Here is a 25,795-nt window from a genome sequence, read left to right on the forward strand (position 1 = left end):
AGAAGGTAGCAGGAAGGCAATAATAAAGATAAGAGCAGAAATGAGTCAGTTAGAATATAAACATAAAGTAGAATAAATAAAGCCAAGAATTGTGCCATAAAAAGGTGAATAAAATTGACAACCCCTTGGTAGGAATGATAGAGTAAAAGAGAATGTACAAATAACCAGCTTTTGGAATGGATAATGTGATATCACTATAGATCATACAAACACTTAATGGACCATAGTAGGATATTGCAAACAATTTTATGAAAATTTGAAAATGTAGATGAAACAGATAAATTCTTAGCACATTTTACCAAACTGGCACAAGAAGAAATAGCTAAATGTTCCTATAACTTTTAAAGATATTGCATCTGTAATTTAACCTTGTCCACAAATAAACCTACAGGGCTAGGTGAATTTTACCAGACATTCAGGACAAAGTAACACCAATCTTACATAGTTCTGTAGAACAGAAAAAGAGGAAGCACTTCCCAATTTGTTTTAATCAGATCAGTACCTGAATAGGATATTATGAGAAACCTGTAGACTAATCTCTCTCATGAATTTAGCTCCTGTAATCTGAAATATTAGTCAATATGAAATCCAGTGCTATATAAGAAAGATAAATCATCCTGACCAAATTTAATTTATTCCAGGAATGCAAAGGTGGTTTAACATTTTAAAAATCAGTAAATGTAATTCATCCTATTAACAATTATATGATTAGAAAAAGCCCATTGATATGAATCATCACTCTATGATTTAATAAAAAGAGTGTAGCAAGCTAGGGATAAAAGGGAATTTACAGCAACATTATCCTTAATAGCAAAATGTTAAACACTTTCCCTCTGACATTGAGAAGAAGACAGGGATGCCTGCTCTGACAACTTCTAGTCATCTTTGTATTATACATACTAATCAGTGCAATAGGGCAAGAAAAAGCAAAGACAGGTGCTAGGATTGGCATTAAAGGAATAAAACTTGAATTATTCACAGATGATATGATTGTATGTGTAGAACATCCAAAAGCATCTACAAATAGCTGGGTGCGGTGGCTCATGCCTGTAATCCCAGCACTCTGCGAGGCCAAGGCGGGTGGATCATCTGAGGTCAGGAGTTTGAAACCAGCCTAGCCAACATGGTGTAACTCCATCTGTACTCAAAATACAAAAAATTAACTGGGCATGGTGGCACACACCTGTAGTCCCAGCTACCTGGGAGACTGAGACAGGAGAATCACGTGAACCTGGGTGACGGAGCTGGCAGTGAGCTGAGATCACACCACTGCACTCCAGCCTGAATGACAGAGCGAGACTCCGTCTCCAAAAAAAAAAAAAAAAAAAATCTAAAAAATAAGAATTAGTAAATCATTCTACCAAAAAGGCATATGCATTTATATGTTTATTGCTGTGCTATTCATAATAGCAAAGACATGGAATCAATCCAGGTGCCCACCAGTGGGAAATTGGATAAAGAAAATGTGGTACATATATACCATGGAATACTCTACAGCCATAAAAAGAATGAAATTATGTCCTTTGCAGAAACATGGATGGAGCTGGAGGCCGATATCCTAAGCAAATTAACGCAGTAACAGAAAACCAAATACTGCATATTCTCACTTATAGGTGGGAGCTAAACATTGAGTACACATAGACATATATGGGAACAATAGACACTGTGGACTACAAGAGGGTGGAGGAGGAGTGGGTTAAAAAACAACCCATTTGATTCTGTGCTCACTCCCTGGGTGACAAGAGCTGTACTCCAAATCTCAGTATCACACAATATTCTCATGTAACAAATCTGCACATGTACCCCAGTATCTAAAAGTTGAAATAAAAACTTAAAACCACTTTAGTAGACAGTTTGGTAGCTTCTTAAAAAGCTGAACATGCATCTACTGTATGACCTGATCATTCCACCCTAGGTATTTATCCAAGAGAAATGAAAGCCTATGACCACAAATAACTGGTACTCAAATTTCCATAGCAGCTTTATTTGCAATATCCACATACTTGAAACAACTCAAATGTCTATCAGCATGTGAATAGATAAGCAATGTGAGTGGATATCTATAATCTTAAAATAATATCCTGCAGTAAAAAGGAGTAAGCAATTACTATATGCAATAAATGGATGTATTTGAAAATATTGAGTGAAAGAAGCCAGAGAAAAATGGTACCTGCACTATGATTCTATTTGTATGAATTCTAGAAAATTTATACGGCCTAAAGTGACAGCAAATTAGCTTGCCTCAGGATAAGTGCAAACATAAAGGGGTAGAAGAGAGGTACCACAGGTTTATAAGGAAATGATTGGGATGTGTTCATGATCTTGATTGTGGGGATGGTTTCACAGGTGCATACATATGTCAAAACTTATCAAACTGTATCCTTTAAACATGTTCAGTTTATTGAATATTGTACATCAGTAAAACTGAAAACTAAAAAATAAATTCAGTGATGTTGTTGGGTATAAAGTTAGTATATAAACATTAATTGTATTTCTGTAAATTATCAACAATTAGAAAGTGAGATTTGAAAAATAATCTGTAGAAGAATATGAAAAATACCTAATGAAAAGTATAAAACTACCAAAATAAAACACAGATATAAACATTGATAGACTTTTTAAAAACCAAATAATTAGAAGGATATACTGTTTATTGAAGACTCAGTAATGTAAAGATATTAGTGCTTTCCAAATTGATTTGTGAATTCAGTACAATCACAGCCAGTTTTGTTTATTGTGAAGTCTGACAAGCTGATTCTAAAATGTGTATGGAAATGAAAGTATCAAGAATGGCTAAGACAGTCTTTAAGAAGATGACCAAAATTGGAGACTTATCCAGGATATGAAGACGTATTATGATTTACAGTAGTTGAGATAGTGTGGTATTGACACAGGATAAGCAAACAGATGAATGTAATAGAACAGAGCAGTCCTTTTCAACCAGAAAATGTAAGCTCTAATGCCCTAAAGGCATCCATTGAATATAATGAATTATCTCTCCTATGGATCTAAAATAATACCCGCTGTATTCCCTCTTTGAGTAAATTAAAAATACAGTTACTCAGTTTTCTGTGAGGTTTTCATTCTCTCATGGTCCTAACATTTAAATTTGTTTTTGTTTTTTTAAACAGCATTGAGCTTAGAGAATTGGAGAAGAAATTAAAAGCAGCTTACATGAATAAAGAAAGGGCAGCTCAGATTGCTGAAAAGGATGCCATTAAATATGAACAAATGGTAATCATGTTTCTGGTCATTACGTTTTTAGCTTCATTTAGAAAATAAAAATTAGACTTGTTTCTTAAAAAATTGTCATATTGTATAAAGAATTTACACTGCTAGATTTCTTAAATATTTGTAAATTTTCAGATCCTTAAGATGTAGAAAATCCTGGGTGATTTCATTTTTAGTATTAGAGCCTTTCAGAAACAGAGGTTGCTGCTTGGAATGACCAGCTATATTCAGTAACTCCCAGCATTCTTTATAGTCTCTGATTATTCACTGACAAAGTAGTACAGTATAAATTGTTAGCATGATAAGTATATTTTAGAATGTTATGAAATTTTTAATTTTTTAAATGTTTTTAAGAGTAAACTACTTGATAATTTTATGTAGGAAACTTTCCTGTTTTATAAAATCCGTCTCTTTTTCTCATGTTTCTCTCTGCTTTTGTCCCCTTTTCTAACTCCTGATATGGTACCAAGTTGAAGATAAGAGTTACTCTTGGGCAAAGGAACCTCAGGCCTACTCACCAGGAGTGTTATGCTGTATGAATATAAAATAGGGTTTACTGAATTAACAGTTAGTTAAAAGGGTGCACATCATCCCTTGAGCTCTCATTATCAAACAGAAGGGCCAATTGTATATGAATGTATATATACACATACATATCTATTGTGTATGTCCACGTAAACATATGTACACACACACGCACACTCTTATGGGGCGATATCAAAATACTTAACCAGTGCAGTGCAATATGGGTATCAATTAAGAATAGATGCCATAAATGACACATATATGTGTGTGTTGCGTGTGTACAATTGTGTTAGTATAGAAAATGTCTAGCAGGTACACAGCATGCTGTTAATAGGAATATGTTTAGGTGTGGCAGGTGATAAGAGAAGGTAGAGAGACTTCATTTGCTAAGCCATATAGTTCTGTCCTTTGAAAAAGAAAGTAGCACAAACAATGTCCTGTTTGTCCACTGGTTGGCGATTTTAATTATCCTGATAGTTGAGGTTATTCAAGGTAGTTGTAGACGTTTTAATCTGACTCCTAAGAGAATTGCTGCTATTTTCCAAATAAAAATTGATCCACAAAATGAAAGTCGAATACTGCTAGGACTTGACTAGGTGTCATGTAAGTACTAGTTTTGGCTTTTACTCTGAGCCTTAGTTTTCTTATCTGTAAAATAAGAACATTGTTTTCTGTAAGTGTGTGGTAATCTACACATAAATGTTATTGTCGTCTCATTTTTTTAATAAAGAATTTAGTATAGCATGTACAAAGAGGATAATCAGAAAAATTTTTGGTCATGCCATATTATCAGAGTATATGTTAAAGGCTTCAGTGATGTCAGGAATGACATTCAGTATTCATATTTTAAATCTGTTTACTCTTTATGTTTGATGCTGCTGACCATTCCATCATTCAGGATGTGATCATAAAAGTAAAGGGTAGTTTAAAAAATTGCCTCTATATATTTCATTTAAAACTTATTTTATTAAATGATTTGAAAAATGCTCAAAAGAAATAAGGGGTTTAACCCATCCAAGAAGAAGGATTGTCTCTTGACAATGGGAATGGTCTTGAGTGAATTAAAAGCTGTAGAAAATAGGCACAGTAGCATCTGTGATTCTTTTCAGATAAAGGGCCTTTAATAAATCAAAAAGGGGAAACATCAAGGGCCAATGGCAGTAAAGAAAGTTTAGGCTAGGAGAAACTTAAGAGCTGCTCAAAGCCATTTAATAGCAGACCTGTGAGAAAGAGGTAGTACCATCTTTAAATAGCAGCTAATAAACAATGAAGCTAAAAACAATGAAAATTGCCTAGCTCAGTTTATAAATAGAATAATAAGAGAATGACTGCTTTAGCAGCTAGTTATTAAGAAAGTACTTATAAGTTTATTCATTGTTTTTTGAATGTGGAGTTATTAATAATACTTATCAGGTATTGTCCTGAGAGAGCTACTTGAAGGGATAGGAAAGCTTCTTTAGGGTCTGACTTACTATTCACACCCTTCAGGTAATAATAACTTACTTTTGCTTTTTAACCTAGACAGATGAAAAAATTTATGTAAAAGACTTTATAATATTCAATAACATTGGTGTAAAATATACTATCGTACTATGTTCAAATTTGAAAACGGAAAGATCAATTTTGTTTTAATAACAGAAACGTGATGCTGAAATAGCCAAAACCATGATGGAAGAACACAAGAGAATAATAAAGGAAGAGAATGCTGCAGAAGACAAACGAAACAAAGTGAAAGCACAATACTATCTTGACTTAGAGAAACAACTTGAAGAACAAGAAAAAAAAAAGCAGGAAGCTTATGAGCAGTTGCTAAAAGAGAAACTCATGATTGATGAAATTGTTAGGAAGATCTATGAAGAAGATCAGTTGTAAGTTTATCCTAACTTTCTTACATGCCGAAATGTTTACTTGAGATTTATCATAGGTTTGTTGTGAGAAACTGAAGCTCCCAGAACAGTGCCTAATACCTAGTAAGTGCTCAATAAATATTAGCTATGAACACATAAATTGGGACCAACTCCTTGTCATCTCCGTCAGCATAATTAATAAATGAATTATCTGATGATTAATAAATGCTGAAGTGATTGAATGACCTAAACCTTTGTTTTTCTTATATATGCCCATATCATATGTCAGAGGACATGTATTGTGATGAATTTTTTTGGTAGACAGCTTAAGTATAGAGTGCTGCAAAGCTAATGTTAACAGATTGTAGCCTTTATGAAATAAGATGCATAAAACTTCATTAATAGATTAGAGGAGACTATCAAAGTATTTTACCCAAAGAAAAATTCATACCTGGCATTATATTTAGCACACAGTAAGCATTCAAAATGTTTGTTGCATGCACGAATGAAAAAAACTATAGTGTTTTTCTGTACATTATTATGAACAAAATGAAATTACTTTTTTATATTTTATTGTTTACATTACTATAAATCCGTACTTGTCATTGCTTTTCAGGGAAAAACAACAAAAGTTAGAAAAAATGAATGCAATGCGAAGGTATATAGAAGAGTTTCAGAAAGAGCAGGCTCTCTGGAGAAAAAAGAAACGTGAGGAGATGGAAGAAGAAAACAGAAAAATCATAGAGTTTGCTAACATGCAGCAGCAAAGAGAAGAAGATCGGATGGCAAAAGTTCAAGAAAATGAGGAGAAAAGGCTACAGCTTCAGAATGTGGTATTCAAATAACCACTTCTTTAACACTAGTAAAATTCTGAAATATTAGTTACAGAATTTGGGTCCTATAAATATTGATGTTTTTTAAAAAATTTAATAGTTGACACAGAAATTAGAAGAAATGCTGCGGCAACGTGAAGATTTGGAAGAAGTGCGACAAGAATTATACCAGGAAGAACAAGCTGAAATATATAAGAGGAAGCTAAAAGTAAGTTTTGGAAATGGAAAGAATGATTAACATAAAGAAGAATATAATTTCGAAATGAAGCAGAAGAGAGATAGTACATTTAAATCCAACCATACTAGTAATTACATTATATGTAAATGGTATACTACAGTTAAAAGACAGAAATTTTCAAGCTAGCTAAAAAGATAGACTCAGGCATCAATTTATAAACTTACTATAAAAAGCATGATGCAACTATGTTGTCTGTAATCACAATTTAAAAATGAAGACACACACTTTAAAAGCAAAAGGATGGTGAAAGATATGTAACATACAGGCACTAGTCAAAAGTAGGTTGGAGTTGCTATGTTAATGAGAGACAAAGTCAACCTCAGGACAAGCAATTTATGATAATACAGTAAATTCATCTAGAAGATGTAATAGTCCTAAAGGCCTGTGAACCTAAATAATAAAGCTTCACAATACATGAAGCAAAACTGACAAAAACTGAAAGGAGAAATAGGCAAATCCACAATCAGAGTTTGAGATTTTTTTTTTTTCTTTTTCTCTTTCCAACTTTTACTTTAGGTTCAGGAGGTACATGTGCTGGTTTGTTACAGGGGTAAATTTGTGGGTCATGGGGGTTTGGTGTAACATTATTTTGTCACCCAAGTAATGAGCATAGTACTCGATAGGTAGTTTATTGATCCTCACCCTCCTCCCATCTCTACCCTCAAGTAGGCCCCAGTGTCTGTTTTCCTTCTTTGTGTCCATGTGTACTCAATATTTAGCTCTTACTTGTATGTGAAGACATGTAGTATTTGGATTTCTATCCTTGCGTTAATTAGCATAGGCTAATGGCCTCGAGCTCCATCCATGTTGATGCAAAGGATATGATTTTGTTTTTTTTTATGGCTGTGTAGTATTCCGTGGTGTAGATGTACCACAAAAATTTTTATTTATCCAGTCCACCACTGATGGGTATCTAGGTGGATTCCATATCTTTGCCATTGTGAATAGTGCTGCTAGAAATACACACGTGCATGTGTCATTATGGTAGAATGATTTATATTCCTTTGGGTATATACCCAGCAATGGGATTGCTGGGTCAAATGGTAATTCTGTTTTCATTCTTTGAGGAGTCACCACACTGCCTTTCACAGTGGTTGAACTAGTTTACATTCCCACCAACAGTGTATAAGCATTCCTTTTTCTCCACAACCTTGACAGCATCCGTTATTTTGTGACTTTTTAATAGCCATTCTGACTGATGTGAGATAGTATCTCATTGTGGTTTTGGTTTGCATTTCTCTAATGATTAGTGATTTTGAGCACTTTTTCATATGCTTGTTGGCTACATATCTATCATCTTTTGAGAGGTGTCTGTTCATGTCCTTAGCTATTTTTTATTTTTATTTATTTATTTATTTTATTATTATTTTTTGAGATAGAGTCTCGCTCTGCCACCCAGGTTGGAGTGCAGTGGCGTGATCTCGGCCCACTGCAAGCTCTGCCTCCTGGGTTCATGCCATTCTCCTGCCTCAGCCTCCCAAGTAGCTGGGACTGCAGGCACCTGCCACCATGCCCGGCTAATTTTTTTCTTTTGTATTTTTAGTAGAGATGGGGTTTCACCGTGTTAGCCAGGATGGTCTCGATCTCCTGACCTCGTGATCCACCTGCCTCCACCTCCCAAAGTGCTGGGATTACAGGTGTGAGCCACCGTGCCTGGCCAGCCTATTTTTTAAATAGGGTTGTTAATTTGTTTACGTTCCTTAGAGATTATGGATATTAGACCTTTGTCAGATGCATAGTTTGCAAATATTTTCTCCCATGCTGTAGGTGGTCTGTTTAGTCTGTTGATAACTTCATTTCCTGTGAAGAAACTCTTTAGTTTAGGTCCCACTTGTCAATTTTTGTTTTTGTTACAATTGCTTTTCGAGTCTTCATCATGAAGTCTTTGCCAGGTCCTATGTCCAGAATGGTATTTCAATGCACAATTCTCATTAATCTATAGACTAAGTAGTCAGAACTGCAGGATATAGTGTTGAAAGCAGTATCAATAAGCTTGACCTGACATTTAGAGAATACTCCACCCAAAAACAGCAGAACACAAATTCCATTCAAACATGGAACCTTCACCGAGATAGATCATATTCTAGGACATAAAGGAAGTCTCAATGAATTTTCAAGGTTTTAAATAATACCAGATGTTTTCTGACTACAGTGGAATTAAATTGAAAATCAGTAATGAAAATATACCTGCAGACTCCTTAAATATATTATAATTAAACAATATATTTTTAAATAAGCAATGAGAAAAGGGGAATAAATAACATTGGAAATTAGAAAAATATTTCAAACTAAATGATTCAAAAAACAGCATTCCAAAATATGTGACGTGCAGTTAATGCAGTGCTTAGAGGAACGTTTATATCTTTAAATGCATATATTAGAAAAAAGAATGGTTAAAAATTAATGAGCCTGTGTCTACCCAAACACATACACAAATGTTTATGCAGCATTATTCACAATAGTCTAAAAGAAATAACCCAAAAGTAGAAATAACCCAAATGTCTGATGGATAAACAAAATATAGTATATCCATGTTATAAAATGTTATTCAGCTATTAAAAGAATGACAGACTGATCATGCTAAAACATGGATAGACCTTTAATTATAAATTAAAAAGTATGTGCCTCAAGGATGTTATATAAATGATATCAAACAATATGTAACTTTTTCGAGTTGGCTTTTTTTATTCAGCATAATTTCCTGGAAATTCATCCAAGTTGCTTGTATTGATCATTTGTTCCTTTTTATTGCTGAGTAACATTCCATTGGTATGTATATTCCATTTTATTTGACCATTTGCCCATTAAAGAGCATTTGGAATGCTTCCAATGTTTAGCTCTGATGAGTAAATCTGCTGTAAACATTCAGGTAAAGGTTTTTGTATAAACATCAATTTTCATTTCTCTGCAATAAATGCTCAAGATTGTATTAGCTGGGTTTTGTGGTAATTGCATGTTAGCTGTGTAACAGACTGCCAAAGTGATTTCCAGAACAGCTGTAGCATTTAACATTCCCATCAGAAATGTATGAGTTACGCAGTCTGTCTGCATTCTCACCAGTCATTTGGTGTTGCCACAGTTTATTTTTTAATTTTTTTCTCCTCTGTCCTCAGAAGCTCAACAATTTTTTATTTTAGCCACTTTTAAATATCCATGTAGTGATACCTTGTAGTTTTATTTTGCATTTTCCTGATGGCTAATGATGCTGAACATCTTTTCATGTGCTTATTTGCTATCCTCTTTGGTGTAAGATCCTCTTTGATGAAATAGTTCTTCGTGTCTTTTGCTGATTCTCTAATTGGGTTGTTTGTCCATTTATTGTTGGGTTTTGAGAATTCTTCATATATTCTAGATACTAGTCCTTTGTCAGGTGGGTGATTTGCAAATGTTTTCTCCTAGTCTGTAGCTTTGTTTTCTCATCCTTTTAACATGATCTTAGAGCATGGTTTTTCTTAGAGCAAATGTTTTCCATTTCTATGAAGTTCAGTTTTTCTTTTTATGGTATCATGCTTTCGGTGTCAACTCTAGAAACTGCCTAGTTATTGAAGAATTTCTCCTTTTTTTTTCCGAAAAGTTTTTTTTTGTGTGTGTGTGTGTGTGTGTTTTGTTTTTTTGGGTTTTTCTTTTTTTTATTTTTATTTTTTTGCTTTTCTATTTTACATTTCAGTCTGTGATCTGTTTTGAGTTAATTTTTGGTACAAACTATGAGACTTAAATACAGTTTTTGCCATTGGATTTAGTCCAGTTGTTCCACACACCATTTGTTGAAATGGCTGTTTCTCCAACATTGAATTGCCTTTGCACCTTTCTTGAAACACAGTTGGCATGTTTGTATGGGTCTATTCCTGTGGTCTCTATTTTGTTCTGTTGGTCTATGTATCCATCCCTCCACCGATACTACACAGTTTTGAATACTGCAGCTATACGGCAAGTCTTAAAAATTTTTTTTAGCTATTCTAGTTCCTTTGCCTTTCCATGTGAATTTTTGAAGAATCTTGTCTCTATACATATTTTTTGCTGGGATTTTGTTAGGAATTGAATTAAATTTGAATATCAGTTTGGGGAGAATTGATAAATTCACTATATTAAGTTCATGAACCCAATTTGGCTCTCCCTTTATTTAGATCTTTGAATTTTTTCATCAGGATTCTCTAGTTTCAGCATATAAATCCTGTACGTGTTTTGTTACATCTAAGTATTTCATTTTTTGAGCAATCGTAAATGGAATGTTAGCTTTTATTTTGGTGTCCGTGTACTCGTTGCTAGTGAATTGATATTTTTTTGTTTATCTTGTATCTCACAACCTTGCTGAATTCACTTGTTAGCTGTAGGAATTTTTTTCCCTACGTAGTCAGGCATGTCTTCTGCCCAGAGGTACAGGTTGTTTCTTCCGTTCTGATCTGTATACTTTTTACTTCCTTTCCTTGCCTTACATGCCGACTAAAATTTCCAGCACCACTGGCTAGTGCTATGTTGAAGAAGAGTGATGAGAGTAGACATCACCTTTCCTGTTGTCTGTTGGCTGCATAAATGTCTTCTTTTGAGAAGTGTCTATTCATATACTTCACCCACTTTTTGATGGGGTTGTTTGATTTTTTCTTGTAAATTTGTTGGAGTTCTTTGTAGATTCTGGATATTAGCCCTTTGTCAGATGAGTAGATTGCAAAAATTTTCTCCCATTCTGTAGGTTGCCTGCTCACTCTGATGGTAGTTTCTTTTGCTGTGCAGAAGCTCTTTAGTTTAATTAGATCCCATTTGTCAATTTTGGCTTTTGTTGCCATGGCTTTTGGTGTTTTAGACATGAAGTCCTTGCCCATGCCTGTGTCCTGAATGGTATTGCCTAGGTTTTCTTCTAGGGTTTTTATGGTTTTAGGTCTAACATGTAAGTCTTTAATCCATCCTGATTTAATTTTTGTATAAGGTGTAAGGAAGGGATCCAGTTTCAGCTTTCTACATATGGCTAGCCAGTTTTCCCAGCACCATTTATTAAATAGGGACTCCTTTCCCCATTGCTTGTTTTTGTCAGGTTTGTCAAAGATCACATGGTTGTAGATGTGTGGTATTATTTCTGAGGGCTCTGTTCTGTTGCATTGGTCTAGATCTCTGTTTTGGTACCAGTACCATGCTATTTTGGTTACTGTAGCCTTGTAGTATAGTTTGAAGTCAGGTAGCATGATGCCTCCAGCTTTGTTCTTTTGGTTTAAGATTGTCTTGGCAATGCGGGCCCTTTTTTGGTTCCATATGAACTTTAAAGTAGTTTTTTCCAATTCTGTGAAGAAAGTCGTTGGTAGCTTGATGGGGATGGCATTGAATCTATAAATTACCTTGGGCAGTATGGCCATTTTCACGATATTGATTCTTCCTATCCATGAGCATGGAATAAGAATTCTTCCATTTGTTTGTATCCTCTTTTATTTCATTGAGCAGTGGTTTGCAGTTCTCCTTGAAGAGGTCCTTCACATCCCTTGTAAGTTGGATTCCTAGGTATTTTATTCTCTTTGAAGCAATTGTGAAAGGGAGTTCACTCATGATTTGGCTGTTTGTCTAGTTATTGGTGTATAAGAATGCTTGTGATTTTTGCACATTGATTTTGTATCCTGAGACTTTGCTGAAGTTGCTTATCAGCTTGAGGAGATTTTGGGCTGAGACAATGGGGTTTTCTAGATATACAATCATGTCATCTGCAAACAAGGACAATTTGACTTCCTCTTTTCCTAATTGAATACCCTTTATTTCTTTCTCCTGCCTGATTGCCCTGGCCAGAACTTCCAACACTATGTTGAATAGGAGGGGTGAGAGAGGGCATCCCTGTCTTGTGCCAGTTTTCAAAGGGAATGCTTCCAGTTTTTGCCCATTCAGTATGATATTGGCTGTGGGTTTGTCATAAATAGCTCTTATTATTTTGAGATATGTCCCATCAATACCTAATTTATTGAGAGTTTTTAGCATGAAGCGTTGTTGAATTTTGTCAAAGGCCTTTTCTGCATCTATTGAGATAATCACGTGGTTTTTGCCTTTGGTTCTGTTTATATGCGGGATTACGTTCATTGATTTGTGTATGTTGAAATAGCCTTGCATCCCAGGGATGAAGCCCACTTGATCATGGTGGATAAGCTTTTTGATGTGCTGCTGGATTCAGTTTACCTGTATTTTATTGAGGATTTTTGCATCGATGTTCATCAGGGATATTGGTCTTAAATTCTCTTTTTTTGTTGTGTCTCTGTCATGATGACAGATGACCGAAGTATCAGGATGATGCTGGCCTCATAAAATGAGTTAGGGAGGATTGCCTCTTTTTCTATTGATTGGAATAGTTTCAGAAGGAATGGTACCAGCTCCTCCTTGTACCTCTGGTAGAATTCGGCTGTGAATACGTGTGGTCCTGGACTTTTTTTGGTTGGTAGGCTATTAATTATTGCCTCAATTTCAGAGCCTGTTATTGGTCTATTCAGGGATTCAACTTCTTCCTGGCTTAGTCTTGGGAGGGTGTATGTGTCGAGGAAGTTATCCATTTCTTCTAGATTTTCTAGTTTTATTTGCATAGAGGTGTTTATAATATTCTCTGATGGTAGTATTTCTGTTGGATCTGTGGTGATATCCCCTTTATCATTTTTTATTGCATCTATTTGATTCTTCTCTCTTTTCTTCTTTATTAGTCTTGCTAGCGGTCTATCAATTTTGTAGATCTTTTCAAAAAACCAGCTCCTGGATTCATTGATTTTTTGAAGGGTTTTTTGTGTCTCTATCTCCTTCAGTTCTACTCTGATCTTAGTTATTTCTTGCCTTCTGCTAGCTTTTGAATGTGTTTGCTCTTGCTTCTCTACTTCCTTTAATTGTGATGTTAGGGTGTCAATTTTACATCTTTCCTGCTTTCTCTTGTGGGCATTTAGTGCTATAAATTTCCCTCTACACACTGCTTTAAATGTGTCCCATAGATTCTGGTATGTTGTGTCTTTGTTCTCATTGGTTTCAAAGAACATCTTTATTTCTGCCTTCATTTCGTTATGTACCCAGTATTCATTCAGGAGCAGGTTGTTCAGTTTCCATGTAGTTGGGCAGTTTTGAGTGAGTTTCTTAATCCTGAGTTCTAGTTTGATTGCACTGTGGTCTGAGAGACAGTTTGTTATAATTTCCGTTCTTTTACATTTGCTGAGGAGTGCTTTACTTCCAACTATGTGGTCAATTTTGGAATAAGTGCGGTGTGGTGCTGAGAAGAACGTATATTCTGTTGATTTGGGGTGGAGAGTTCTGTAGATGTCTATTAGGTCTGCTTGGTGCAGAGCTGAGTTCAATTCCTGGATATCCTTGGTTAAAGGCTTTTTTCTACTGATATGATTATGTACTTTTTCTTCTTTAACCGAGTATATTACATTGATTTTTGAGTACTGAACCAGCCTTGCATCCCTGTAATAAACACTACTTGGTCATGGTGAATAATTCTTTTAATGTATGATCTATTTTTGTAATATTGGGTTAAGGATTTGTGCACCCATATTCACAAGGAATGTTGGTCTGCAATTTTTTGTATTGGTAGCGGGGTAATACTATCTTCATAAAATGAATGGGGATATGTTTCCTCCTCTTCTGTTTTCTGGAAGAGATTGTGTAAAATTCGTGTTAATTCTTTAAACATTTGATAGAATTTTCTAATGAAACCATCCTGACTTGGGGTTTTATTTTGGAGGAATTTTAAGTTATTAATTCAATCTCCTCAATAGTGATAGGACTATTCAGATTACCTCATTTCATATTTGGTGAGTTTTGGTAGCTTGTGTTTCTCAAGGAAGTGATCCATTTCATCTAAGTTGCCAAATTTATGTGTGTATAATAATTTGTAGTATTCCTGTATTATCCTTTTAATGTCTGTAAGGTCTCCAGTGATATTCTATGTTTTATTCCTGATATTGGTTATTTGTTTATTCATTTTTTTTTCTTGGTCAGCCTTGTTAAAGGTCTGTCCATTTCACTGATTTTTTTAAGACCCAGCCAGCCTTTTGTTTCACCGATAATTGTCTATTTTCTATTTTTAATTCCATTGATTTCTACAGTTTTATTATTTTCTTCCTTCTGCTTATTTTGGGTTTACTTTACAGTTATTTTTATAGGTTCTTGAAGTGGGCGCTTAGATTATCGATTTGAGACTTTTCCTACATACATGCATTTAGTGCTATATATACATTTTCCTAAATGTGTCCATTTAGTGCTATAAATGTCTCTCAGAACTGCTTTAGCAGCATCTCACAAATTTTGCTGTCTCATTTTTATTAACTACAATGTATTTATTTTCCTTGGCATTCCGTCTTTGGCCCATGAATTATTTAGAAGTGAGTGACCACTGTAAAATTATATTTTTTAGTATGTATGAAATTTTTCATAACAAAATGTTCAGAAAATAAAAGCTTATAGGAAAGGACTTAACTGTTCCAACTATATTTGAATTGCTCTAAAGAAGTACTGCTCGTCATTGCTAGATAATTGTTTTTAAATTTTAGAGAATTTTGGAGAATGAAGGGAATATTAGAAGACTAGAGATGGGTAAGTGCAGCTTTGATTTTGAGGAGGAAGTTGGAAACTGAAAAATACTTATGGGTGGTTTGGACAGCTTTCATAAGCAAGATTCTAGAATGATTCATAGTTACCATAGACTTTAGATGAATAAACTCAGGTGTGCAAAAAAGGCTTTTGTAACAGCTCTTTTCAAAGCAGTTATGTGTTAATTCTGAGTAGAGAAACAAGATGGTAAATATAAATTAAAATTTGTTCATGAGTAACAGAAAACAATCCAAAGGTAAACATATTCTTTACCCAGCTAGTTTTAAAGGGATGGAAAAAGTTATCATGAAAAGCCTTACTTTTTCAGTTCGTATGATTTCATATTGTAATACTAAATTTAACCAAACTCTATCACTCTTTCCTTATAAATCTTGGTGTAAGGAAATAGTTACTAAATTAACTTTCAGCTGTATTGTTTAGGAAGAAGCAGAAAATAAATTGAGAAAGCAAAAAGAGATGAGGCAAGATTTTGAAGAACAAATGGCCTTGAAGGAATTAGTGCTACAGGCTGCAAAAGAGGAAGAGGAGAACTTTAGAAAAACTATGCTAGCTAAATTTGCTGAGGATGATCGAATAGAATTAATGAATGTTCAGAAACAGAGAAGGAAGCAGCTGGAACACAGGAGGGCTGTGGAAAAACTTATTGAAGAGCGTCGCCAACAATTCCTTGCAGACAAAGTAAGAAAAAGTTGTGGGGATTTTTTGGTCATTATCATTAAACAGCAATTAGCTCATCTATCATCCACTAAACATTTATTGAGAAGCTTTATATGCCAGACAATGTTAGTATGTTTACTAATATATATATAAATTTTCTGACCATTTTTGCTTCTAGAAAATATTTATTGATGCTTTCTATGTGCTAAACACTGGTTGGTATTGAGAACATAAAAGGTAAATAAAACTAAGTCCATGTCACCTATGAATTTATGGTCTTGGTTAAGAAAAATATATAAGAAGTAATTATAAATATGTCATGTACATGTGATAATAAGTTATAGAGCTATGGATGTTTTGGTATGGCAGAGAGAAACAGATCATGAATCCTGCATGCTATTTTAAGAATGTGGGCTTTTCTAAGGGAAGCCACTGAAGATTGGAAAGCTATATATTAAGATCTGCACTCTGAAAGATGATTCAAGTGAGAGCATTGAAGGTAGATAAGAGATGAGTAAGCTTGGAGATAGGGAGATCAGTAAGTAAGTTATTATAATAATCCCAGTGACAAGTGGTGAAACCCATGCAAATCGAGAAGGGATCCACCCGAGAGATGTTAAGGATACGGAATTGATGGGGCTTGGTGACCAGTGAGATCTAGGGTGAGAGAAGACTTAAGGATACTACTAATAAATAATACTGTCATTCCATCTTTTTAATTATTTTTTAATATTTTTAAGTTCCAGGATGCATGTGCAGAACATGCGGGTTTGTTACACAGCTATACACGTGCCATGGTGGTTTGCTATTATACCTATCAACCCGTCATCTAGGTTTTAAGCCCTGCATGCATTAGGGATTTGTCCAAATGCTCTCCCTTCCCCTTGTCCCCCCAACCCCCCGACAGGCCCTGGTGTGTGATGTTCCTCTCCCTGTGTCCATGTATCACTTCCATCTTTAATGGGTGACTGGGTGACATCCTAAGGAAAGAGTATAGAGGAAAAGAAATAGATTTTGAGGGGGCAGATAATTCTGTTTTGTCCACCCAAAATGATTTGGGTGGCCCAAGGGAAGATTACTAGTTGGAAATGTAGATTTAAGTGTTGGAGAGGGAACGAAGTTTTTGGCTTTGGATACATTGATTTATTTATGTCTCATCCGTAAAACTAAATACTTATATTGTCTCACTAGATTTTTGTGGTTTAAGAACCAAATGGATAATATGTAGGTGTTTTGAAAATTGGTAGGAAGAGAAGAATTTAAAGGAAGACTAAGTGAGACTTACATGACTTCTTTTAAAACTATACAAAGTAGGAGTCAAAATAATGCAAATGTTTCAAATATGAGAAACTCATGGGAATACAAGTGCTGTTACATTTCAGATTGGAGCTCATCTGTTCTCAGAAGCTAAGCAGGATCAGGCCTGGTTAGTACTTGGATAGGAGAAAGCTCCTGGAAAAGTTAGCAAGACAACTAACTATAAATCAGACTAAAAACTAAATGGAAATCAGATAAAGCTACCTAATGCATAGATACTTATACAAATAATTTTTGTCTTAATTTTTAAAGACTTATACATGTTCCCAATATGAAGCTGTCGGCTTAGTTTTGTCACTTTGATTGGGCAACATTTTTGTTCTGGCCCCAAGGCAAGGACAGATCTTCATGATGAAATTCATTATACAATCCTATAAGGTCTAACCATGTTTTTTGGATTTCAGAGATATTCCTAAATAGGTATCTATAATTCTGTCTACCTCTACGAAAATCATATGGTCAGACAAAATCTGAAACTTGCCAGGAGGTAGTTTCTTACACCAAAGCTATTCAGAATTTGTCCTAAATGGATAAGTTGATTTCATAACTGCCTAAACAATTTAATTTACTGTAAATTTTTCTTTTTAGGATAAACATTGAATGTGGCCTACCTGATCCTTCTTAGGAAAATCTGCTTTAGCCCAAAGTAGACTCTGCTATTGGACAAAAATGTATCCAGTTTGCTTTCCCCTGTAACATTACAGAACTTTCCTGTATCTCCTCTTTATAAGGAATGGATGAATTAAGATAGAATTAGGTTTGAATGCAAGTACAGTCTCAAATTAACAGTGGCTTAGTAGATTATTGTTCTTTCACGTAGTTCAAGTCATCTTTTCTATATGGCCCAGAATTTTGATGTGATTATTTAACAGTAGTCAAGATCTCTTTCCTAAGAAATACTAGTGGAATTCTCATGAAAATATCCTTTAGATCTGATCTTCTTTATTCACTATTTTTTGTTTGTTTTATACTGTACACTCTTCAGCATCTGGCATATGGTAAGCATTCAGTAAATATTTACTGTATTAGGCAGTCACTCCTTTGAATATTTTTTCCCTTGGTAATGAAGACACTTTCCTGAAAATATTTGTTTGCCTCCTTGTGATTTTAAAGGAATAATGATAGTAAAAAATACATAGATATGTGAACGGACATAAAATATATATTTTAAAAATATATATTATCTAGAATCTTTTGAACTTAGTGTCATAAATAGTTCATCAATTTTATCTAATTGCACGAGTAGTTTTATTTGAAAACTTCATATAAGATTAATGTACTTTGTGATAACAAAATTTGATCTGCATTTCCAGCAACGTGAACTAGAAGAGTGGCAGTTGCAGCAAAGGCGGCAAGGACTTATTAATGCAATTATTGAAGAAGAAAGGCTAAAACTTCTCAAAGAGCATGCTACAAACTTACTAGGCTATCTCCCTAAAGTAAGTGAGATTTATCTCAAATTGTAATCTTCATGACCTCTAATAGTGAAAAAAACATGGTATTTGGATTTTAGAGTGCCTAGGTTTTGCTCACTTCTTGCTCGGTTATGAAGCAGCAATGGGATCCTGCCCAGGCACTGAACCTCTCTGGGCCCATTTCAGTATATCTAAAATGATTGGTCTTGGCACATCATTAGATGTATGAGCTTGATTTGCTGAATTTGTAGTTTATTTATCGCCCAGGCTGGAGTGCAGTGGCAAGATGTCAGCTTACTGCAACCTCTGCCACCCAGTGATTCTCCTGCTTCAGCCTCCTGAGTAGCTGGGATTACAGGCATTTGCCACCACACCCAGCTAATTTTTGTATTTTTGGTAAGGACAGGGTTTTCCTATGTTGGCCAGGCTGGTCTTGAACTCTTGGCCTCGGGTGATCCATCTGCCTCAGCCTCCCAAAGTGCTGGGATTACAGGCATGGGCCACCACACCTGGCCTGAGTTTGTATTTTAGAGTTTCTTTTCTCCCTTTTTAGTGTAGGAAATCTAAAGCTACCCTAGAACAACTGTAGTACTTACATGCCAAAGATGAGCATGTGTATGAAAATATTGTCACTGGTAACACCAGTAACAGGCACATGCTTGAAGTGAGCTTGAGACAGATCTGCTCTGTAGTAGGAAGTTATAACTAGTTAAACTTGATTTTTAAAATTCCAGAAGATAGTGAATTTTAATGTATACCTGAGACACACTGTGACTTCAAATAAAACAGTAACTAGCTGGGCATGGCGACTCATGCCTATAATCCCAGCACTTTGGGGGGCTGAGGCAGGAGGATCACCTGAGCCCGGGAGTTCAAGACCAGCCTGGGCAACATGGGGAGATCCCATTGCTACAAAAAATAAAAAGTTAACTGGATGTGGTGATGCATGCCTGTAGTCCCAGATACTCTGGAGGCTGAGGTTGGAAGATTGCTTGAGCCTGGAAAGTTGAAGCTGTAGTGACCCATGATCTTGCCACTGCACTCCAGCCTGGGCAACAGAGTGAGACCCTGTCTTAAAAAAGTAGTAACAGTTTCATAGGCCACATAAACATCTAGAGTCATATAAATAAGATCACCATTTTCAGCTATAGAAATGCCATTTCGTATTTTCTTCAGTAGAATCAAGTGCATTATTTTATTATATTCACTCTGGTGCTAAGGAAGGAAAAAGACATATAGGTAATTATTGCCTGGCAACAGGACTTGATAGTCTAATTGGTTAGAAAGGATTAAGGAATACAAAATTATGTATTAATGATAAAATCCATATGTAATTAATAAATTTCATAAAATAAATTATAAATTGTAGGAATGTCTTTGGGATTTGATATTTTTGTAGAGGAAGTAATTGTGGAGGCAGCAGGAGGGATTAATAAACTTGATATCCAAAAATGACCTTTATCCTTTAGGTCCTAATGGCGCCAAATGACCTCAGTTATCCCTAAAATTCTTTAGATTGTAAGATAAGTAAATATTTAATTTTGTTTTAAAGAGCCTTTTGCAGTATACTGTAGGGGAAAAGAAAAATAGAACAGTGAAGAATTCCAAAGGGTTTGCTTAAATGGCTTAACTCCAAACCTGGATTCTTTTCTGCAAGATTGACTGTTTGCTGATTAGCCATAGAACTGAGGCATGAAGAACTAATCCCATGCATGAATCTATCGAAGCTCACCATTATATCAATCATATTATAGAGCTATTTAAAGAAAAGGGTAGGGTACAGTATAGATGAAGTGCCTTCCTATCTAGGTAATCCAAGCAGTAAAACTTGTAGAAGAGCTCAGATTCCTGTGAAAAGCTCCTACACTAGAGCTGATAAATCAGAAAATTGGGTCAGTCTAGGAATATTCAATATATATGTAAAGTCTTATTTTTTGAAAAGTATTGATTTTTTTAAAGTTTTATTAATCTGTTGAATAGATTTCATTACCTTGGAGATAACTTTACTAACCTCATGTCTTTGTCAGTCTTAAAAGCATTTAGTGAAATATTCTGGTATTCAAAAGTAACCCACAAAATATTTTTCTTGTAGGGAGTATTTAAAAAAGAGGATGATATTGATCTGCTTGGTGAAGAGTTTAGGAAAGTATATCAGCAAAGGAGTGAAATTTGTGAAGAGAAATGATATCATCAAAATTGGGTAAAGCATAGATTTTTTGTATGTTACCACTAGATGTCAGCATAACTTTTGTTTTACAGTTCAGTGGCAGTAGGTATCCATTGTCTATTTGGATTTTGTAAATCATCACTGAATTTCATAACTTGTAAACAATTATCAGATACAAATTAATTTTAATCAAACTGTTATTTTTGTACTGACAATTTCAAAATCCGATTTCTGCAACACTACAGAGCATTGTTTGCATCCCCATTCTCAAGACGGTATATTTACCTTGACTAATACAGAACTCAACTCTACCCGAAAGTGAACTGCCTTCTGTCTGTGTTTAGGAACTTTACCTACTTGATTTAGCCAGGGAAATAAATATTTGGAATTTTCTTTTAAAGCATCTTTTTTGGTCTACTGTAAGGGAGGAGAATTGTAAATGAAAAGAGTCAAGAATTTTATTATCTGATGTGCTTGTCACGTTAAGAACTTAAAAAACAACTAAAAAGAGCTAATAGGTCATAAGATAGCAGAATCAAGAGTTAAACTGTTGCTTTATTTTACAAAATTTTTTTTCTAATAACTACATATCAGAATAATGCATCAGTTTTGTATCTCCTAAATCTAAAAAGGGAATTCTTTGAAATTATTTTGATTTCATAATCAAATAGATTACTTATGAAGAGTAAAAATAATTCAAACAATTACAATAAGTAAAATGGGTATCCATCACATACTGTCATAGAGACTAACTGAAGTAGATCACTTATGAATTTCCCCATTCAAGTGCTTTCATAAATTCCTCCTCAGTGAAAGATAGCATCTTGGCAGCTTCAATATGCATCTGTTAAAAAAAATCAATATTGTCTGATTTAGTATTAAGAGTAGGCCACCAAACAACAGGAAGTTTGTAAAAATGTGTGGATAATATATTGTCAGAATATAAGTTCTGTTGTAGGAATGTATACTCTTAATTCCAATAAGCATGATATTTGAAATGGTATTGTCCAACAGTAGTATTGAACCAACTTACTTTTAAGATAATAATTCTATAATATTGTAATACCTGACCTTTGCAAAGAAGGAAAGTGTCAGAACTATGAATTTTTAGAGAAAGCAGCAAAGTGTCAGAACTATGAATTTTTAGAGAAAGCAGCAATAGTGGTTTGGAAGCGATGTTCACTCTAAGGTTTGAAGAGGCAAACAGTCCCCTAATAGTCATTCTTTAATTTGGTACTTTCTGTAGTTGAGAAGTACCTATCCTGTATTTTCTAGTCCCATTTTCTACACTAATTTACTTATGTGAAAATACCCACTTGCTCAGATGACACATATATAAATCTCACTATACATTTTAGATTTCATATGATTTCATATGTATGATGCATTTTATATGAAGTTCAGTCCCTAAAGATGTCAAAAACATACCTAAAGCGAAAAATGCTAAATTTTTTAGTAAGAAAGGTACAAATAATATGATGATTTAACTTTAATGATTGATAGACTCACCTTTTGCCTTTTTAAAACATCAATTAACTTTAACTGTTTCTTGAATCCTATCATTAATTCTCCTTTTTGTTTTTCTAGCTTCTTGTTTTCTGATTTTAACACTTCGATTTTTTTGTGTTCTTCATTTGCTATGTCCTACAAAAGGAAAAAAAAATGCCATATATTCTTTTTTAATATACAGCCTCTCAATGGAAATAATTATAGACTATCATCACAACAGTTATAAAGTACTTTTTTAAACTGAAATATAAAATTTTTTGTAGATAAAAATTGCTTTCCATTACCAAATTACTGGAATTTGATAGCTTTTAGTCATGCTCAGGTATTTCCCATTTTTAAAAAATGTTTTTTAAAATAACTCAGTTCTAATTCCAGTAATGGCAAAGTAGCTTGTATTGAACCAACATAAACTCTGGATTTATGAATTTTCAAAAATATATTTGAAAATAACTTTTAAAAACATTTAAAAAATATATTTGAAGGCATAGATGAGTAATCAATAATAAGTAGAAACTGGAAGCGATATGATCCTTGAAAGAGCAGAAATACTGGTTGAGATCCGCATTCAACTAGCTTCTCCTAAAAGCACTTTCCAGTTCGTGGGTTCACAGTGATAAGAACTCAAGCAAAAAGTAGTAGTCTTACTGGACTGAGGAGTCAGAGAGCAGGGCTGCCAAGGTGGTACAAATTTTTAAGTAGGAAATTCTAGAAAAAGAGAGCCCTCAAAACATGCATACATATTTCCCTCAAATGCTTGGCAGACATCTAAATACCATTTACAGGGTGAGACTCCTAGGTACCTGTGAAAGGAAATGGCTGTGGCCTTTAGCTAAGCAGAGAATTTACCCACTTCCCATGACAAGGGGGAGACCAAGTTTGTAATCTTGGTAAAAATGGACTGGATAAGCCCTTTAGCAATTTGGGCAAAGTAGAAAAAGGGTCAGTAGAAATCATTAAGTATAGGAAGATCTATACTTGAAATGTTAAAGGAAGTCATTCATACAAAAGGAAAATGATACCAGAAGGAAATGTGAATCTCTGTACACACACATAAAAAAGATTATGGAGAAAAAAAAACAGAAATAGTAATGTGTAATCTTATCTATAGGTACGTGTGTGTATGTGTGTGTGTGTATATATATATAATATATATATATACACACACACACCTTTTCTTCTCAAAAAAAAAAAACACCTCTTTAAAAGATAGAGTGTTGTCAGCAAAATGGTGGATTAGGAAGCTGTAGGCCTTTGCTTCCCCATTAAAAGACTGACTATATGATACACAGAGCAAAGTAGCTTTGGGAGAGCTCTAGAAACCAATCAATCAGTCAGCAGCAGCAACCAAGAGACTGCCTAACTAAGAAAAGGCCATACTCAAAATAGTAGGAAATGTCGTGGTGTTTTGCTCACCCTTTACCCACATCCTCCCTGGCACAGCACAGTCAGGTAGAAGCCACCTAATTCCCAGTTCTTCCCTTGGAATGGAAGGAAAAGAGTAGACTTGCTTGCAACATTCTGGCTTTTCTGGGGCCTGCCTGAGGGACTGGTATCTGTCTTGCCTGACTCAGTACTGATGGGAACAGCTGCATCATTTGGATATCAGGTTGGAAGCTGCAGAAACAGGTGGTTGGTACCACTGAATGTGAGAGGTGCGGTGAGTCCACAGAACTGCCGGAACCTGGTGGCAAAAAATTATGGGCAGAGGAATACAATACAGCATCTAAATCTGTGAGAAGTAGTAGTGAGACTTTTAGGTAATTAGGACATTTAAAAGAAGCCATGTGTATGGAAAACTGGAATTAAAACACACAGGCCCAGGAAAGACACATCCCCAGAAAAGGTTTGAGAGGACCTCAAGACTTTATGCCATGCTGATTAGTGAAGGTCTTTGCTTGCATGCAGCCAGTCTGCAAGACTGGGAGAAGTGGCTGTTTTCTCAAACACCCATTTTTCAATGTAAGATCACAAGACATTCAAAGAAAGAAACAGGGAAACATGGACCATATTAAAGGAACAAAATTAATATCCAGAAGTGTATCCTAAAGAAACAAAGGCTTCTCACTTATTTGACAAGGACTTTAAAATAACTGCCATAAATATGCTCCATGAGCTGAAGGAGAATATTGACAACTAAATGAAATCAGGGTACCTATATACTAATAAAATGAGACTATCAACAAAAATTACAAAAAAGAACCAAACAAATTCTAAAGCTGAAAAATACAGTAACTGAATGGAAAAATTCACTTGAAGGGTTCAACAGCAGAGTTGTACAGGTATAAGAAAGAATGAGCGAGCTTTCAGACAGGTCATTTGAAATGAGCAGGTCAGAGGAGCCAAAAGTAAAAGAATGAAGAAAAGTGAACAGCAGCTAAGGGACACCATCAAGTGGGCCAATATGTATATTAGTGTAATCTTAGAAAAGACAGAAAAGGAGACAAATAACTTATTTGAAGAAGTAATAGCTGAAAAATTGCCAAATTTAAGGAAAGAAATGGATACACAAATACAAAAAGCTCCATGAACTCCAAGTAGGATAAACCCAAAGAGACCCACAGCAAGACACATTTTAATCAGTCAAGTGTCAAAGAGAAAATCTTGAAAGCAACAAGACAAAATGGCTCATCACATGCAAGGGAGCATCTGTAAGATTATCAGCAGATTTTTCAGCAGAAACTTTGCAGGCCAGAAGTCAGTAGGATGATATATTTAAAGTGCTGAAAGAAAAAAAAACCTAGAAGAATACTACATCCAGCAAAGTGTCCTTCAAAAATGAAAAAGAAATTAAGACATTCCTAGATAAGAGCTGAGGAAATTCGTTACCACTGTATCTTCCCTACAAAATCCTAAAGAAAATCCTTCTAGTTGAAACAAAAGGATACTAGACAATAACTCAAAGCTATATGCAAATATGAAATTTCCCAGTAAATGTAAATATTTGGACAAATATAAAGGCCTGTATTATTTTAATTTTGGTTGACAACTCACTTTTCATTCTTTCATTGAATTTAAAAGACAAAAGCATAAAAAATACTATAAATCTTTGTTAATGGGTACATAACCTAAAGATCTAATTTGTGACACCAATAACACAAGGTAGGGGAGGAGCTGAAAAGGAGTAGAGTCTTTATATACAATTGAAGTTGCATCATTACACAAAATCAACTAAACCCTAAGGAAGGCAATAAGGGAGGAAATGAGAGGCTAAAAGTCCTCAAGACATACAGAAAACTGTGAACAAATAGCAACAGACCTCCCAATAACTTTAAATGTAAATGGACAAAACTCCCTAACCAAAATAAATTGAATGGAAGAATGGATTTTTAAAAACCAAAATCCAGCTATATGCTATCTACATGCAAGTAACTTTCGATCCAGAGATATGCATAGGTTTAAGGTAAAAGGATGGAAAAAGATAATCTGAAATTTTGTAACCAAAAGAAAACAGGAGTGACTATAGTAATACCTGACAAAATAGACTTTAAGTCAAAACTGTTAAA

The 25,795-nt window shown here is 34.7% G+C and overlaps 2 protein-coding genes across 5 annotated transcripts in view; one reads left to right on the forward strand and one right to left on the reverse strand.

Moving 5' to 3' along the window:
- Positions 1-25,795, forward strand: part of MNS1 (meiosis specific nuclear structural 1) — a 51,258-nt gene that overhangs the window by 15,030 nt on the left and 10,433 nt on the right. The window contains exons 4-10 of one of the 2 annotated variants that reach the window (XM_030814051.1): positions 3,132-3,234; positions 5,395-5,624; positions 6,220-6,436; positions 6,537-6,644; positions 15,648-15,905; positions 18,515-18,640; positions 20,709-20,816. In XM_030814051.1, coding sequence (XP_030669911.1) covers positions 3,132-3,234; positions 5,395-5,624; positions 6,220-6,436; positions 6,537-6,644; positions 15,648-15,905; positions 18,515-18,640; positions 20,709-20,801 — 1,135 coding nt within the window. In that variant the 3' untranslated portion in view covers positions 20,802-20,816. Of the gene's footprint in view, positions 1-3,131; positions 3,235-5,394; positions 5,625-6,219; positions 6,437-6,536; positions 6,645-15,647; positions 15,906-18,514; positions 18,641-20,708; positions 21,107-25,795 lie in introns of those variants that run through there. The other variant, XM_030814050.1, reaches the window with a different exon arrangement.
- TEX9 (testis expressed 9) overlaps positions 19,788-25,795 on the reverse strand; it is a 74,664-nt gene continuing 68,656 nt past the window's right edge. For all 3 annotated transcript variants that reach the window (XM_030814052.1, XM_030814053.1, XM_030814054.1), the window contains 2 exons: positions 22,293-22,427; positions 19,788-21,627 (listed from right to left, as the gene is read on the reverse strand). In XM_030814052.1, the coding sequence (XP_030669912.1) occupies positions 21,550-21,627; positions 22,293-22,427 (213 nt within the window). In that variant the 3' untranslated portion in view covers positions 19,788-21,549. The remainder of the gene's footprint in view (positions 21,628-22,292; positions 22,428-25,795) is intronic.

This window comes from Nomascus leucogenys, chromosome 6 (genome assembly GCF_006542625.1).
Source record: "Nomascus leucogenys isolate Asia chromosome 6, Asia_NLE_v1, whole genome shotgun sequence".
In the NCBI taxonomy this organism is placed as follows: Eukaryota; Metazoa; Chordata; class Mammalia; order Primates; family Hylobatidae; genus Nomascus; species Nomascus leucogenys.